Genomic DNA, 16,741 nt, shown 5'->3' on the forward strand with positions numbered 1-16,741 from the left:
ATTGATAAGCATGAAAAAAACGTGAATGAACACTAAAAGAAATGTTGTTTCAACTTCGGAAAGACGTCAGTACACACCGTTTTTCAAGTTCAAATCCACCGACGCTAATCTACTAACTCTCCTGACTGCTTTGTCGGACAAAACGGCAGATTCAGGGATGTGATTGGTCAGATCGCCTGTCAATCAAACTTGTGCCGAAGGGTGAATTGCAGCTCCTATCTCTTCACCAATTCACCAATACTGTTCGCCAAGCTTAAAAAATGTCATATTTTTGAAATCACCAATGAAATCTGACAACAACTGTCTCATAAATTTTGTTTCTAAACGCTCGAATCATGACAAAAAATACTGAATTTTTCAGCCTGGAAAAAGCTAATGCGCAAACGAAAACCTAAACGCGCGTCTCAGAACACTGTCTGTTTCTATAGCAACCGGAGCTTCTAATGGCAGCTGTAGTGACTCAATGACTTTAATAATCAACGATTGGCTCTTTCATTTAGAAGGCGGGGCTTATTCACCATATTGGGCATTGCACTTTCTCCCATTCATACGTAATTGGAGTGTATATATAAAGTCTTTGGTGTTACTGACAGACTGGGAAGAGAGGAGCTGCAACAATGGAGAATATGGGGAAAATTTGTTTTTTGAACATTCAAGTATGAACTTACTAGCCTGACAAGCCTGAACTCACCATTGGCAGGGCTCAATCCGAGACGCGGGATAAACGGTTGTCTTTCAAATTCCCTCTGCACGCAATAGGATAGCGCTACAACCAACCAGAGCAACGAAGAAGGTGAAGCGGAGCTAGTTGATAGATTAAACTTTCGCCGTATCCGGTCAGCAAAGCTCCGAACACATCTTCCTTTCTTAAAAATGACTTCAGTGCCGTTCTTTGTTCTTTTCTCAAAGAAAAGCTTAACTCAAACTCTTCCAGAGTCGAGGCCAAAGCCGATTCGAAAGGCCGCTGTTCGCCAGCTTCTTTGTTTACAAGTAGCACGTGGAACCGCCACAACTCTGCCGTCATTATGTTAAGCCCGCCCACCGACTATATACACGATGTGATTGGCCTGACCAGAGTTTGGTTTATCCAGCTCGCAAGCCAACGGAGAGTTGCTAGACGCCCTGGCTGCAAATTACATTTGCTGCCGCTAGGGTGCGTCTAGATTTCTAGGCTATGAATTTACTCTAGTAGAGCCCAAAAAACACAATCAAGGCTTTGTATAAGGGCATAATATGGCCTCTTTAACATTTAATAATGTGGCTTACTTTCAAAATGGTCTCCTGAACACATCTCCCTTCTGCCATTGGTCAGAAAAAAACGATAATCCCACCTTCAAACTCTCACCATTAGTTGAATCAGCTGTCAAACAAGCAAATCAATGTTACACATTTTTCCCTCTGCACATATAAGCCGGAACACAAGAAGGTATTCCATTTTTTTTTAATCACACATCACCTTTAAGAAAGTAAAATAAGATATGCTGTCTTTAAAGCCTAATGCACTGATCTTGTGGTGTGTTCTGCGTTCTCGTTTGGGAACATTTGCGTCTGGCATCAGAGACAAACTCTCAGGAGACTGATAGAACGAAGATGATGATCAAATTAGTGAGACCGAGACGAGAAGAGCAGCAGTTGTGAATGATGAAAGCCAGAGAATGTGTGTAGGAGGAAGAGCCTGAGTAAAGCGGAGAGAGAGAGGCGTGTGATTGGCTGTTTGACACCTATCACGCTCTGAAGTGTTTCTCCAGCTCTCTCCTCCACAGTCATTAGCCTTCTATTAACCCTCCATCGCTCGTCTGTTCGCCTCGGGTCTGTTCACGCGCCCCGCCGCTCATTTCCACGTCTAAACAGCCGTTTTTACCCGGCTGACGCTCCTGGGAGTCACAGGATTCTGCGTTTTGTCTTATTTATTTTTGTAGGAGTTGCACATTAGCTCTTCAAGACATTAGAGTTTGAAGCAAGCCGTTTGATTGTGTTTTTACTCTTGTTAAATTGGTCAATGAGTGTCAGTCCAGTTAAATCGATACTATTGGGTTGTTTTAGATGAGTGAAATAGTAATAGTGGAATGATAATTAGGCCAACTATAAATATGCCAGAGAACAGAAACATCACTGATTCAGAAGTTATTGAACTATATAATGAAATGGATCAAATTAGGGATTTTTTTTTATTAGTGAGATAAAGTGGCTGGAGTAGATGTGCAACATTATATGACTTGCACGACATGAGGGGATTTTGAGAGCGGAGGAGCGCTGTGAAATGGTCAGAATGAGAGCGACAGGGACGAGTACAAATATATCCACAAGTGTCAATCATTGGGCAAAGTGGAGAAAATGACCACTATTGGTGAAATTGGAAGAATAGATGCTGCAGACACAGTTATCCAATGGTGGAAAACTTCCTCGATCACACAGTTATGGAGACACTTTAGTTATAACGACCCGCAGGACCAGAAATTGATGTCATTTTGGGACACGTCCTCAGATTGTCCTGGTGTCCACATTTTTTAAGACTTTTTCCAAAGCCCAATTTTCATATAAACTGGGCGGTGTTTGACATAGCCATGGAAAGTGCATTGGGAAAAAAGCAAAGCTTTTTAGGCACATACGATTTTAAATATTCATGAACACAGGAATCTCATGTTGTGTAAATTCAATGATGATCAGCCGTTCGCTATTAATATTACTGCTGAGTAACACGCAAAATGGCATGGTGCTTTTACCAGGATGAAATGGAGAAACTGAAGGGAATGAATTTACCTCATACGGTCCTGATTTTTAAGCAAAAGCATGAATTGGCTGGTTATAGCTCCTCCTAGGGTCAGATGTGTGCATGTATGAGTTATTTGGTTCTGTTTTGGGACTATTTTAGGACAAGAAAATGTCTGTTATCTGACCCTTGAATATACAAGTGCTTCCCTTTGAGTGTGTCTTCATGTGTTATTCTGAGGCCTAATCTCTCTCTATTATCTGTTGTGTGTGTTCAGGAGTGTGCAGGCGAGCCTCTCTTCATGCTGTACTGTGCTATAAAGCAGCAGATGGAAAAAGGGCCCATAGACGCCATCACCGGAGAGGCCAGATACTCCCTCAGTGAGGACAAACTCATCCGACAGCAGATCGACTACAAAACACTGGTCAGTCCCGCTCAGTTCCTACTCAGAATAAACAAGTAAAGGTTCTGAATGCGTCAGAAGCTATGACAGAATCTTGTCATAGTTGTCTGTATTGCTTGTTATAAGTGTTAAAGTGCCTCTATTGTGCTTTTTTGGATATCTTTCATGTAGTGTGTAATGCTTTTTGTGAAAGGTTTGGAAAATTTCAAAGATCAGTAATTCCAGTCTCACTTCCAGCTGATCCTATGTAGATCTGTAACTAATTTGCACAATGCTCTTCATTGGCTGCCAGTGAACAGCGTCTGCTTTGCCCCGCCCTCAATCACTGTAGTTGTAGCTGAGACTGGAAGAGTTTGTTTCGTGTTGTTCATGTGGAGAAGACGCTGTTTTCTGCTGCCAAAGCAAATCCACTTTGATGAGATTGATACGGTAAAACCCACGCCATCGTTACTGTTCGCATCACTGTTGCTGCATCTCATTTCGAAGGCTGCATACGTCATCGAGGCGTTCTCATTTAAGAAAAGTAACCGTTAGATTGCAAAGTAAAAAAGAAATTACAGTATTTTACACCTCACGAGGAATAACAGTCAGTTTTATTACGGTTACTTTTCTTAAATAAGACACCCTTGATGACGTATGCAGCCTTCAAATGTGACCTCTGGACGACACAGCCTTCGAAATGAGATGCAGCTATGTATGAAGAGCTGAGATTCAGATATGATAATGAGCATTTGGTTTCTGACCAATCACAACAGACTGGGCCATCTGACCAATCAGAGCAGAGCAGCTCTCAGAAAGGCGGGGTTTAGAGAGACCGAATCCTTGATTAAACCATTTCAGAAACTGTGATACTGCAATGTACTAGCCTGACGTTGTCATACTCAATTCTAGTCAGAATATGAGTCTGATACTGCTCCGTTGGGTTGTGATTATGGGGTGTGTTTCAACCGAACCAGGAAAGACCTCAATAGACCTACAACCAATCAGAGCAACGGAGCGACGCATTACGTTAGTTGTCAAATGTCAACAGAACTCAACTGCACCGTGTTGCCAAGTTTTTACATGTCCGCAGGTTGAAGCGACCCCAATTATGTGATATTTAGACCCAGGAATGCGAATTTTAGCAGGCAATCCTGCCAAAAAAACATATTTTACTCCCCCCCCCACGCACTAGTTTTGAGTACCAATTGGGCGGGATTTGTTGTGAAAACTTGGCAATCCCCTGCAGCACGCACACTGGAAGAAGTAGAAGAAGAAGATGAGTGTAAACGATCTTTGCCGGTGTTGTAAAAAATTATTTAAGGATACACAGAGTACTTACCAACACGATCATCATTTCTGAGAGAAATAGTAAAGGTGAATGCATATACGAACAACTTCTCCGTTCAACCCAAGCGCTTTTTGGTGAAGTGGATGATTACGTTACTATTGATCATCTGTCCATCATCGTATAAAACCCGCCCTGACGATTTCATTGGTCCGAACAGCTCCTGTTTGGGAATAGTTGCTTCACAACGGATCAAGTCCAGACCGAACTGCCCGACCTCAAATGTTGTGGGCGGGGCTAAATTCGTCTGGCATCCAGGCTAGCAATGTACAGTATAAAATGAGAAAATGAAAGTGTTTTTTTTTTACTTTGATTGCATGTAAACCTATTGTAAGAGACGCCAAAACAAAATTGGGCACCTTTAAAATAGCATAATAGGGGCACTTTGAACACTGTAATTGTATTCAGCTTGTTTCAGATTTGTATTTAATACTCTGTTGTGTTTGCTGTGGTCTCAGACGCTGCACTGCATTAACCCAGAGAATGAGAACGGCGCAGAGGTCACCGTTAAATGCCTGAACTGCGACACCATCACACAGGTCAAAGAGAAACTGCTGGACGCCGTGTTTAAAGGCACTCCGTACTCGCAGCGGCCGAAAGTCGGAGACATGGACCTCGGTATGAAAATGAGCACTGGAAATCATTGTTGTTAGAAATGTAGTCTATCAACAAGGTGCTCAACCAGGTTGACTTTAACCCCACCAGCAACTGATCATGAATATCCAGCTAAATGTGTCGATTAGCTGTACATAGAATGATTTTTTTGCTCGTGTGTTTCTCTGATCAGAGTGGCGGCAGGGTCGCATGGCTCGCATCATTCTCCAGGACGAGGACGTCACCACTAAGATCGACAACGACTGGAAACGTCTCAACACACTGGCACACTATCAGGTAACCGCGGCGGCCTCTGCACATCTTCTGCCAGGTTACTATGGCAACACCTCTACACCCCGCTGCCCAGTAACCATGGCAACACCTCAGCAGGTTACTTGGTAACAATTGAAGCATTTTAACACATAGCGCACGGTCAGGTAACCATAGCAACACTTCACAAAACATAACCACAAAAGCAGTGTTGATCAGTAGAGATGCACTGATATAGATATTAATAACTGGACATTATTCTTGTTATGGCTGATGACTCTAGAAAAACTCTAGATTTTTTATGTTTATCTTTACAAATGAACAGAAGAATTTTAAATCTTTATAAAATTATAATGACTTGTTCATCTTTGCAAAACGTTACAATATAGAATTGATTAATTTATGGCTTATAACTGATATAATGAGCAACATAAGTCGAAAAAGCTCTAGAATTTTACATATTTGCAAATGTACAAATTTTACATTGAAGAATTGCACATTTACATGTTTACAAAATTTTACTTTTTACAAACTAGATTTGCACATGTTCATCTTTACGAAATCTCAGTTTTAAAATGTTGAATTTATTGGTCTGATGTGATGAATCTAATTCCAAGTCTCAAAAAAGCTCTAGAATTTAGAATCTTTACAAGTTTTCATGGAAGAGTTTTACTTTTTCATGTTTTCACGAGCGTGATCAGATTGATGCAGATATTAGCCAGTGTTGATTGTCTGATGTATTTGGTCAGTAATAGTCAGCATCAGTGTCAATCTGTCTCTCTCTCTCTGTTGTCTAGGTAACAGATGGGTCAGCGATCGCATTGGTCCCAAAACAAAACTCCGCCTACAACATCTCCAACTCCTCGACGTTCACCAAATCCCTCAGCAGATACGGTGAGAGAGTCTCTCTAGTGCAGTATAAAATCAGAGCACACTGCATCCCACAGTGGACTAAACCTGATCTTACATAGACCACAGACCAGGCTGTGAGGGACACACTTACCGTGTTTTCAATGGCATCTGCTGTAAAACGCTGTATAAAGCTCCTAGATCACTTATCATTTTTTACAGCTCATATTTGAGTTTTTTTGTCCACGAAAATTTCTCTGAATGGTATTTTGGATTGTTTCGTCAGCAGAACAATCCAAAAACACATGAAATAACAGTACAACCCACATGTCAGCCCCTCTTTCATTCCTGTTCAAAATCAAAGAAGGCGCTGATGTGAATAAGGCCCAGTGTATAGCTTTTATTTTATACTTTCAGTTTTTAAGTTTGTCATTTTTTAAGTGCTTTTGTAAATTGTATTCGTTTTTTTTTTTAATACTTCAGGCCCTATCATACACCAGGCGCAATGCGGCGCCAGGCACAATGCAAATGTTTTTTGCTAGTTTCAACCCAACACAGTTATCATTTTCACGTCCAGTGCCACGTTGTTTAAATAGCAAATGCACTCGTGCCCATTTGTTCCCCCATGGGCGTGCTGGTCTGAAAACCAGGTGTGTTCAGGTGCATTGTTGGCGCATTGCTATTTGAGGAACTGAAAACGACTGCTCCATTGACCAACTGAATCCTGGTCTAAAATCAATAGCGCAGTATTTTTGTGTTATGTAAAGGGCACATTTGTAATATGCGCGTCTATAGGTGGGAGCACAACGTGCTATTACACATACAGCAGCACACAAACATGCCAAAAATTAAAAATAAAAGTATTACAATGTAAAAGATTATTATTGTGTACCTAAAGATAAAAATGCCTACGTCATAATGGATAGTCATTGCATGTTTCAGAATTACCTATTTGCAGTAATGAAGAATGAAATCGGCTACTTATTTAACCAATCGTGGCAATGCACACATGTATTTAAACTGACTCGTCAGGTTGAGAGTGTCTATATTCCGCCATGTAAATAGCGAATCCACCATGGTGCAAGCGCAACTGGTTCTTAAAGGGAATGGGAGATGAGACTCTGATTGGTTTATTGCATGTTTCGCCCCGACCACACACATGACTCGTTAAAAGACGAGGTACAGCCCTTTTGGACCATACGCTTGGCGCACCGACTCTTTTTTTTTTTTTTTAAACTAGCAAAAGTGGATTCAGGCACGCCCTAAGTGCACCTGCGCCATGTGCTTCAGATCATGCGCTCAGATTGTTAAAATAGGGCCCTTCAACTTAACTTATTTACAGCGGGGCTGTTGAATGCTTGAATCTGATTGGTTGACGAACGTTCTAAGGTGTGCCATTATCTCTAAGGAAACGCACAGCTAAAGTAGTTCCAGGCAGGTCCTGACCACAGTACAGTGCCATATCACTTCTCCAAATGATTTCAGTTATTTCAAATGTCTTTACAGCCAACAACAGCAGATTAACCAAAACCCACAACGACACTGAACAAGCAAATAAATATAGTAAACAATAGGATAAAAACAACAAATTATTTCAATGTTTTTTGCCACAAAATTACATTTCATTATGTACGGACAGCACATACTCTCTTTCTCCCACTCAAACACACACACAAAGTACAGACACACACTCGCACAGAAACGTATTGTCAGCACTGCTCTGATGATTTTATCAGTAAAATAGTTTAGCAACTTAAAACTACATGACATTTCTCACTAGTGAGGTAATAACAGCGCTATTCTTGAGTAGATAAACTTACAGTAGAAACATGCTGATAATTCACACGCTTAATCTCTCTGATAACTGCATTAATAACTGCCTTAGTCTGCTGTACAATTGCACAAACCTCTCTAAAATTATGTTTTTGAGTTAGCAACAGAGGCTTGCTATTAGATGGGTAAGAAATTAGTCCTGCGCTCAAGAGCGTTTTAAGGACAAAAACCTGACAAATGTCTTGCAATACATCATGTGACCAATGTCTTGAGGTGTGGTAACCATAGTATAAGCGGAATGATTGACTCCGGACCATTAAATTATTAGAAAATAATGTACACCTGATGTGAAATGAATTATTTTCTAATAATTCAATGGCCCATTGTCAATTATCCCTTATTTATTTCCGTTTCTGTACTAGTTTCCAAGGCAATATTCCATTGCTAGTGTAGCAAACTGGAAGTAATCAGCATAAATGTTAATGTCTGAGTTTTGTACACAGAAATTAATTAAAATAGCAAAAATTATATCTTTTTTCACTTATGTCTAAAAATAGGTAGTATACAGAATTAATAATGCAGTAAGCATTACCACAGTAGCCTATTTTATTCCGAACAGTCTTTCTTTATTTGTATGTTTTTCTCCAGCATGGTTTTGCTCTGCACGGCAGTGTTGTGTTTGTGTTGTTGCTGTGTATCTTAAAGCTCTGGTCCTCAGTGGGAAGAACACAGCGGTCCAGAGCTTCAGACAGACTGGAAATGATGGATATCAAATCCAGAATCTGTGTTTGGCAGTGAGGGAGGAAGAGAGAGAAAAGAAACAGTTTTTACTCTCTGCCCAATTTTGATTTATCACACGGTTTTTGTCACTAGGCAATATTGTTTTGGACTGTGTCACTCCCTCTGTATTTCACTCTTAATTTATAACTTCTCTCCAGTCCAGTTTCTCTTCAGTTGTACTGTTTGCATGCATTTTTTTTTTTCAGAACAAAAGCTTCTCATGAAGTTACTAAAGAGAAGACAAACCGCTAAATGTAATTAAAGTCATTTCTCATCTCACTTTGTCTCAACAGAGAGCATGCTAAGAACCGCCAGCAGTCCCGACAGCCTTCGCTCGCGGACGCCCATGATCACGCCAGACCTGGAGAGCGGAACCAAACTCTGGCACCTGGTGAAGAACCACGACCACATGGACCAGAGGGAGGGCGACCGCGGCAGCAAGATGGTCTCCGAGATCTACCTGACACGCCTGCTGGCTACCAAGGTGAGAGGAGAGACATGAGTCGTGTCCCAAATCACACACTATGCACTTATGCGCTCAAATGTGTAGTGTGTGAACTTTATACGGTTATTTGGTCATTCATCATTGGAGTCTGATAGCTCCTCCCCCTCCGCTACGTAATAAAATCTGTGACAGTCGAGTGCATGAACGGTGCTTTTCCGGTTAATTAAGTGCATCATCCGGGTATTAAAGTGCACTTCTTCAGTTTGGAATTTTCAGTGTGAACACATGCACTACTCACTCAATTTAACAAACACATCATCCTTTTTTAAGAATGACTTCAGTCCCGTTCTTTGTTCTTTTCTCAAAGAAAAGCTTTGTTTTCCAGAGTTGCGGCCAAAGCCGATTCGAAAGGCTGTTTGCCAGCTTCATTGTTTTCAAGTAGCAGAGTTTCAACCGCCTCAACTCTGCCGTCATTATGTTAAGCCCGCCCACCGACTCTATACACGATGTGATTGGCCTGACCAGAGTTTGATTTTCCCAGCTCGCAAGCCAACGGAGAGTTGCTAGACGACCCTGGCTACAAATAACATTTGCTGCCGCTAGGGTGTGTCTATATTTCTAGGCTATTGAAAAAGCAGCATATTCTTCAAAATAACAGATGACATCAATAAAAATCACTCATTATAAATCTTTTGTTTGTCAGACTTGAAATGGATGGTTGAGTCGAGGATTGATGCATTGTGGGATACAGTGTTCTGTTGTATACTTCAAATGTAGTTGATCATCTGGGTATTGTGCATATAGATTTGCACATATTGCATACTTACTTGTAGATATAGTACTGTACGTAGTATACCATTCTGAAAATATTTTAGTATTTTATGAGCGGTCTCATTTCGAAGGTCGCATACATCATTGAGGATGTCTTATTTTAGAAAATTAACCATCATAAAATTGATTTCATTAAATTTTGTTGTAATTTCTTGTAATACACTTACAGTATTTATTCCTAATTTTAATTAGCTTTCATTTTTATATGTTTTCAAGTTTTAGTAATACTTTTTTTGGTGCTTTAGTTTCTTTTTAATTGTGTTTTTTAATATTTATGTTTGGTCTTATTCATTTTTTCTAGTTTTAGTAATTTTGGTACTTCACAACTTATTTGAGTTCAAATTTTAATTCAAATTTCATTCAAGTTTTTCATCTTGTATTTAGATTTTATTTCAATTACTGAAAACGTTTTTTAATAGTTTTAGTTAACTATAACAACACTGTCAGTGAAAATCACTATCATGTACTGTATTGTTCTGTTTAGTACAGTGAAATCTGTCACTAATATTCACCGTCTTGACAAACACACACACACACACACATTCAAACTAATTGCCTCACTTTTGAAGCACGTCTGATTTTCTTAGCTGAAGTCCTCAGACAGTTAGTGTTGACCTTTGTGTGTGAATGACTAGTTGCTCATTAACATTTACCAGTGGTCCCACTCTCATGGAGAACTGTATCTTAATTAGACCAATGACCTTTGCTTATTGAGCGGTTTGGGAAAAACTAGGTCTTTATCCATCCTGTGCTCCCGTCTCCGTCTGACAGTACACAGAAATCTCAGCTGCATTTCCCAGCAGCTCCGGAGTGCTCAAGAACGCGTGCACCAGAGTCTACAGCAGCTGTAATCAAGTCACACTTAGAAATGTCTGAATGTCACTGCATTAGATAACAGAATATCAAATCAATTAAAGGATTAGTTCACTTCGAAATAAAAATTTCCTGATAATTTACCCCCATGCCATCCAAGATGTTCATGTCTTTGTTTCTTCAGGGGAAAATAAGTTTTTTGAGGAAAACCTTTCAAGATTTTTCTCCACACAATGGACCTCAATGGCAACCAAAATGTTGAAGGTCCAAATCAATGCAGTTTCAAAGGAAGGGCTTCAGAGGCTCTTCACGATCCCAGCTGAGGAATAGGGTCTTATCTACTGAAAAGAACGATCTACTAAACGAACCCCGTCCAGGCACGGTACGGAGCACTCGCACTAGTCAACCGAACCAGACTTTGGGGGTCAACGCACTTGGGCACGGTTCAGATCGCCTAGTGTGAGTGCACCCTTAGTCTTCGCATGTTTGCTTGGGTGGTACTTACGCTTACATCTAGTGTGACATTTCCGACGTGATTGCGCAATCCTTGGCATGTCGCAGAGCAGCGCAAGATGAGCAATTTAGGTTAAAAAAAAATGACAGATGGTTTCAGTAGATAAGACCCTATTCCTCAGCTGGGATCGTGAAGAGCCTCTGAAGCCCTTCCTTTGAAACTGCATTGATTTGAACTTTCAACATTTTGGTTGCCATTGAAGTCCATAGTGTGGAGAAAAATCCTGAAATGTTTTCCTCAAAAAACTTCATTTCTTTTCCACAGAAGAAAGAAAGACATGAACCATTTATGATCAGGAAATTTTCATTTTAAGGTGAACTAATCCTTTATAGATATTTACTGTAAATAAAGATGTACAAACACTCTTTACAAGCAAGAAAATCACAAAAATACCAGCTGATTCATTTAGAATTTTACATGTTTATGCTTACAAATATACAAATGTAAAGTTTGCATTGATGAATTGTCCTTTTCTATGTTTAAAAAAACTTAATTTTATGAAATATATTTGTATATGTTTGTCTTTAAAATATTATAGAATTTATTTAGAATTCATATCATGATAACTGATATGATAGCCAAAATTTGTGCTTGCAATTTTTTAGATCATTTCATTATTTATGTCATCATTTTTAAAAGATTTTAAATCAGTAATTTTAATCATGTTTATCTTTACATGTAAGAAAATAACTTAAGACAATTAAGATAAATAAGTAAGACATTTTTACCACATAGAATTTACCTGTAAATGTTTTCAATAGCTTCAAATGTATATTTATTCAATCAGATGTTACTTACTGTAAAGAAAGATGCCCTTTAAAAGCCAACAACACCAGCTGATTCATTTAGAATCTTTACACATTTAGGTTTGCATTGAAGAATTTTACATTTTCATATTTACAAAAAATAGATTTGTACGTTTGTCTTTACAACAATGAGTTAACTGATTTGATAACTGAAATTATCTGTGCTCACAAAAAGCTGTAGAATTATCTTTACAAAGGTTAACATTTTACATTGAAGAATTGTACTTTTTCTTGTCTACAAAGTGACATTTTTACAGTATGGATTTTATATGTAAATCAGTTTTCGATAGCTTCAAAGACATATATCAAATCAAATATTATTTACAGTAAAGATGCACAAACATCATTTACAAGCAGAAAATCACCAAAACACCAGCTGATTAATTTACAATGTAAAATTTGCATTGAATAATTGTATATGTTTACAAAAATCCAGCGTATAGCGTTAGTTCTGAGAGGTCACGTTATTCAAGCTCGCATCAGCTGACTGTCAGCTGATCACGTCTACCTGTAGGAATATGACGCCTATCACAGCATGCATATAAGCTCCTTCAGTACTATCACGTTTCTCCAGAGCTAGTTACCCTCCTCCATCCCCAGCTCCTCCTCTCGTCAGTCAGGATTTGGCAGTCTGATTCCCCCTGAATCAGAATAAATTCCCGAATTATGTTGTACATTTTAATATTGACATTAATGCTATCTGCAATACATCGTTGCTTCTGTTCTGTTTACCCTAGGGGGGTTTATCACTGCTCTCCCTGCTAGGAACAGAACCATACCGCCAATCTAAACGATATGCTAATTGTCTATCACTTTGACGATAGTGAGCCTGACAGAATTGTGATTTAGGAAATATTGGTTAGAAAATTTGTTTTACAGTGCAGAATGTGTTTAGAATGTATTGCTGAGAACTGATTTGATAACCAAAATGATGTCTGTGCATGTTTATCTTTATAAAGGTTAACAATTTATCAGTTTAACATTTAAGCTTACAAAATGACAGTATGGATTTTACATGTAAACCGGTTTAAATCAAATGTTATTTACTGTATTAAATCCCCCAAAACAGCAGCTGATTGATTGACCGTCTCTCACAGGGTACACTGCAGAAGTTTGTAGATGACCTGTTTGAGACCATCTTCAGTACGGCCCACCGGGGCAGCGCGCTTCCTCTGGCCATCAAATACATGTTCGACTTCTTAGACGAGCAGGCCGACAGACACGTGATTTCAGACCCCGACGTCAGGCACACGTGGAAGAGCAACTGGTGAGTGTGTGTGTTCTGGAAATCGAGGAGCTCATTGAAAGCATCTTTACCTCCTCTCTTTTTGTATTCTAATGTGGCTTCTCCTCTGCAGTTTGCCGTTGAGGTTCTGGGTGAACGTGATCAAGAACCCTCAGTTTGTGTTCGACATTCATAAGAACAGCATTACAGACGCGTGTCTGTCTGTGGTGGCTCAGACCTTCATGGACTCCTGCTCCACGTCAGAACACAAGCTGGGCAAAGACTCGCCCTCCAACAAGCTGCTCTACGCTAAAGACATCCCTAACTACAAGAACTGGGTGGAGAGGTACGACACGGGCATGTTCACTTCAGTGTTTCTTGATCTTTTGAAATAAGAGAAAAAGTTTAGACTTCAAAAGCTAAATGCTACCATGACACATGCTGGATGATGTATCGCATAATCACAATATATTCATGTGCAATTAAGCTACATTGTAGATATTGCAAGACTTTCCTATAGTTTTGCATTACGTCAGATCTTTTAATAGCATCTCTGACTTATACTGCCGTAGCTAAAATAGCATTAGTTGAGTTGGTAAGTTTGATTCAGTTACATGATTCAATTCAAATTGTCTGTTTGAATGGATCAATTCATAATTTAGAATTAACAATTTATGAATTAACAATTTCTGGCATAACTCAAAAAATTTCACAGAAGTCAGGAATTTATTTGCAAAAACATATGCAGTAAATATTTCTGTTTATCACAATGTATTGTTATATCAGTACAATGATTAAATATTATGCCCCCTTTTATTTATATAGTGAAAAACCATTAAAAAAACATGCCTTGACTATTTAAGCTATTAAATAAGATATTTTAGTTCTTACATTTAAATAGTTTGTGTGTTGAATGTCATCAAAAGCTGAAAATATTGAGATATAATTGGTTTACACTACTGTTCAAAAGATTGGAGCATTTCAAAAATACAGTAAAACTGTGAAATATTATTACAATGTAAAATAGCTGTTTTTTATGTGAATATATCGTCAAATGTAATTTATTCCTGTGATCAAAGCTGAACTTCCAGCATCATTACTCCAGTCTTCAGTGTCACATGATCCTTCAGAAATCATTCTAATATGATGATTTGCTGCTCAAGAAACATTTCTGATTATTATCAATGATGAAAGCAGATTTCTGTGCAAACCGTGATACATTTTATCTTTCGCAATCCTTTTAATGAATAGAAATAATATTAATTTAAAATAGAAACCTTTTGTAACATTATAAATGTCTTTACTGTCACTTTTGAACAATTTAGAGCATCATTGCTGAATAAAAGTGTACATATATTTGGATTTTTATACAAAGAAAAATATCTTAAACCATACTGACCCCAAACTTTTGAACAGTAGTTGTGTATATCGTCCATTCCTACTATGTAAACGTACTACCACAAAACAACCTTCATACTTCCATTTATTTAAACTAAACTGTAAAACTAGAAATGCTGATGTTATATTTGAACATACAATAAATAACATGCTCTAAAGTGTAGAATATGACACTTTGATCTCTGAAGCTTTTAGTGTGTTACAGCAGATATACAGCAGAAATATGTTTTGCTGTGATCTGGTTGTGTTAAACTGCTGTGTGTGTGTGTGTGTGTGTGTGTGTGTGTGTGTGTGTGTGTGTGTGTGTGTGTGTGTGTGTGTGTGTGTGTGTGTGTGTGTGTGTGTGTGTGTGTGTGTGTGTGTGTGTGTGTGTGTGTGTGTGTGTTGTGTGTGTTGTGTGTGTTGTGTGTGTTGTGTGTGTTGTGTGTGTTGTGTGTGTGTGTGTGTTGTGTGTGTGTGTGTGTGTGTGTGTGTGTGTGTGTGTGTGTGTGTGTGTGTGTGTGTTGTGCAGGTATTACTCTGATATCTCGCGGATGCCTGCGATCAGCGATCAGGATATGAGCGCGTATCTGGCTGAACAGTCGCGTCTGCATTTAAGTCAGTTCAACAGCATGAGCGCGCTGCACGAAATCTTCTCCTACATCACCAAATACAAGGACGAGGTGAGTAGGACAAACAGCTCAAGCCTCAATGCGGACCGTCTGCGCTCTCGTTGTCATGTATTCATTGTTTTTTTTCTCGTTCTGCTTGTGTAGATCCTGTCGGCGCTGGAGAGGGATGAACAGTCCCGTCGGCAGAGATTGAGGTCGAAACTGGAGCAGGTGATTGACACGATGGCTCTTTCCAGCTGATCGGGACTCTCAAAGTCAGTTGGTGTGTTTTTACACAAGGACAAAACCACAACGCTGAATGTAGGTGGTGTAGATTTTTTTTTGGCGTTGTTTTTGGATGATTTGTTGTCGAGTGCGGTGGACGTTTTCACACAACACGGACAAAGACGCCCTTTCCCGTTTTGAAGAGACAATGAGGACGTTTGGGACCTCTAATGAAGTCATGTGACTGTGTCACGAGCCAATGATCGCGGCGGATCAAAGGACACCGATTGCGTGTTTACTATGTTTTATTGTTTTGTACAAATTATATCGACTTCCCCTCTGCTCTCTTTGCCACTTGTGTTTCTGCTGAATTTGCACAGTTTACAGAATCAACGAGCAACTGCCTCCATCTCTCATGTACACAATGTCCCGTTTACGGTCGGGCAAGCGCAATGGTGCGTCTGATTTTTCCTTTACGTACAGTAGCGTTGGCGAAGGTGAATTTGACATTACACAATGACAAAAAGAAGGAAAAAAATGACAAAAATATGAATAAAAATCTTGTCTTGTGCCATGTTTTATTTGAATGTTGTTTAATGCTGAAAAAGGTTTGTGAAGTAGGAATGTGCTCTGATTGTTTTACAGTGAAAAAAAAAATGACGACAGGAGAGAATTCTTCCAAAAATGACACATTTTTTTCATTTTGACTGAACTGCGCAGCTTTAATTACCGTTTCATCAGACGCTACAGGACGGATTCTCTTTTCGTGCGTGTGCGCTCTGATCATTACACTCGATCATCCTCCTGGTGTTTCAGCAGGTTCATCTTCTGGAAAAATCACTACGTTTACTGAGACTGAGCTCAAATAAATGAGTGAAAAGGAGGCCGAGTCAATTGTTTCAGATCCATGAGTCAGTGTTTCTGTGGCGTGTCGATACGGAGGGAGGAGACGCTCGTTCATCAGGTCTTCAGCCTCCGTGATCAGAAAAGAGAAACGGCCTTTTGTCTTTAGTGAGACGGACCTGAGCAATCCTCATTCACTCGATCGCTCTGGTTTCATCGAACACTTTCATGTGTGAAGAGCTGCTTTTGTTTTGATACGTTCCTCTTGAACCTGAGATCCGTCATTCATGAGTGAATGTTTATGGCTTCATAACGCTTTAAAGTGGTACGACCAGGTATGAAATT

General features: G+C 39.3%; 1 protein-coding gene across 1 annotated transcript in view; it reads left to right on the forward strand.

Annotated features, from left to right (window-relative positions):
• plxna1b (plexin A1b) overlaps positions 1-16,123 on the forward strand; it is a 165,978-nt gene extending 149,855 nt beyond the window's left edge. Inside the window, exons 24-32 of the mRNA XM_079840050.1 lie at positions 2,988-3,134; positions 4,899-5,058; positions 5,228-5,331; positions 6,102-6,198; positions 9,000-9,190; positions 13,213-13,382; positions 13,474-13,686; positions 15,250-15,400; positions 15,494-16,123. Coding sequence (XP_079696176.1) covers positions 2,988-3,134; positions 4,899-5,058; positions 5,228-5,331; positions 6,102-6,198; positions 9,000-9,190; positions 13,213-13,382; positions 13,474-13,686; positions 15,250-15,400; positions 15,494-15,589 — 1,329 coding nt within the window. The 3' untranslated portion in view covers positions 15,590-16,123. The remainder of the gene's footprint in view (positions 1-2,987; positions 3,135-4,898; positions 5,059-5,227; positions 5,332-6,101; positions 6,199-8,999; positions 9,191-13,212; positions 13,383-13,473; positions 13,687-15,249; positions 15,401-15,493) is intronic.
• The last annotated feature ends 618 nt before the right edge of the window (positions 16,124-16,741 follow it).

This window comes from Gobio gobio (genome assembly GCF_949357685.1).
Source record: "Gobio gobio genome assembly, chromosome: 17".
Classification (NCBI taxonomy): domain Eukaryota; kingdom Metazoa; phylum Chordata; class Actinopteri; order Cypriniformes; family Gobionidae; genus Gobio; species Gobio gobio.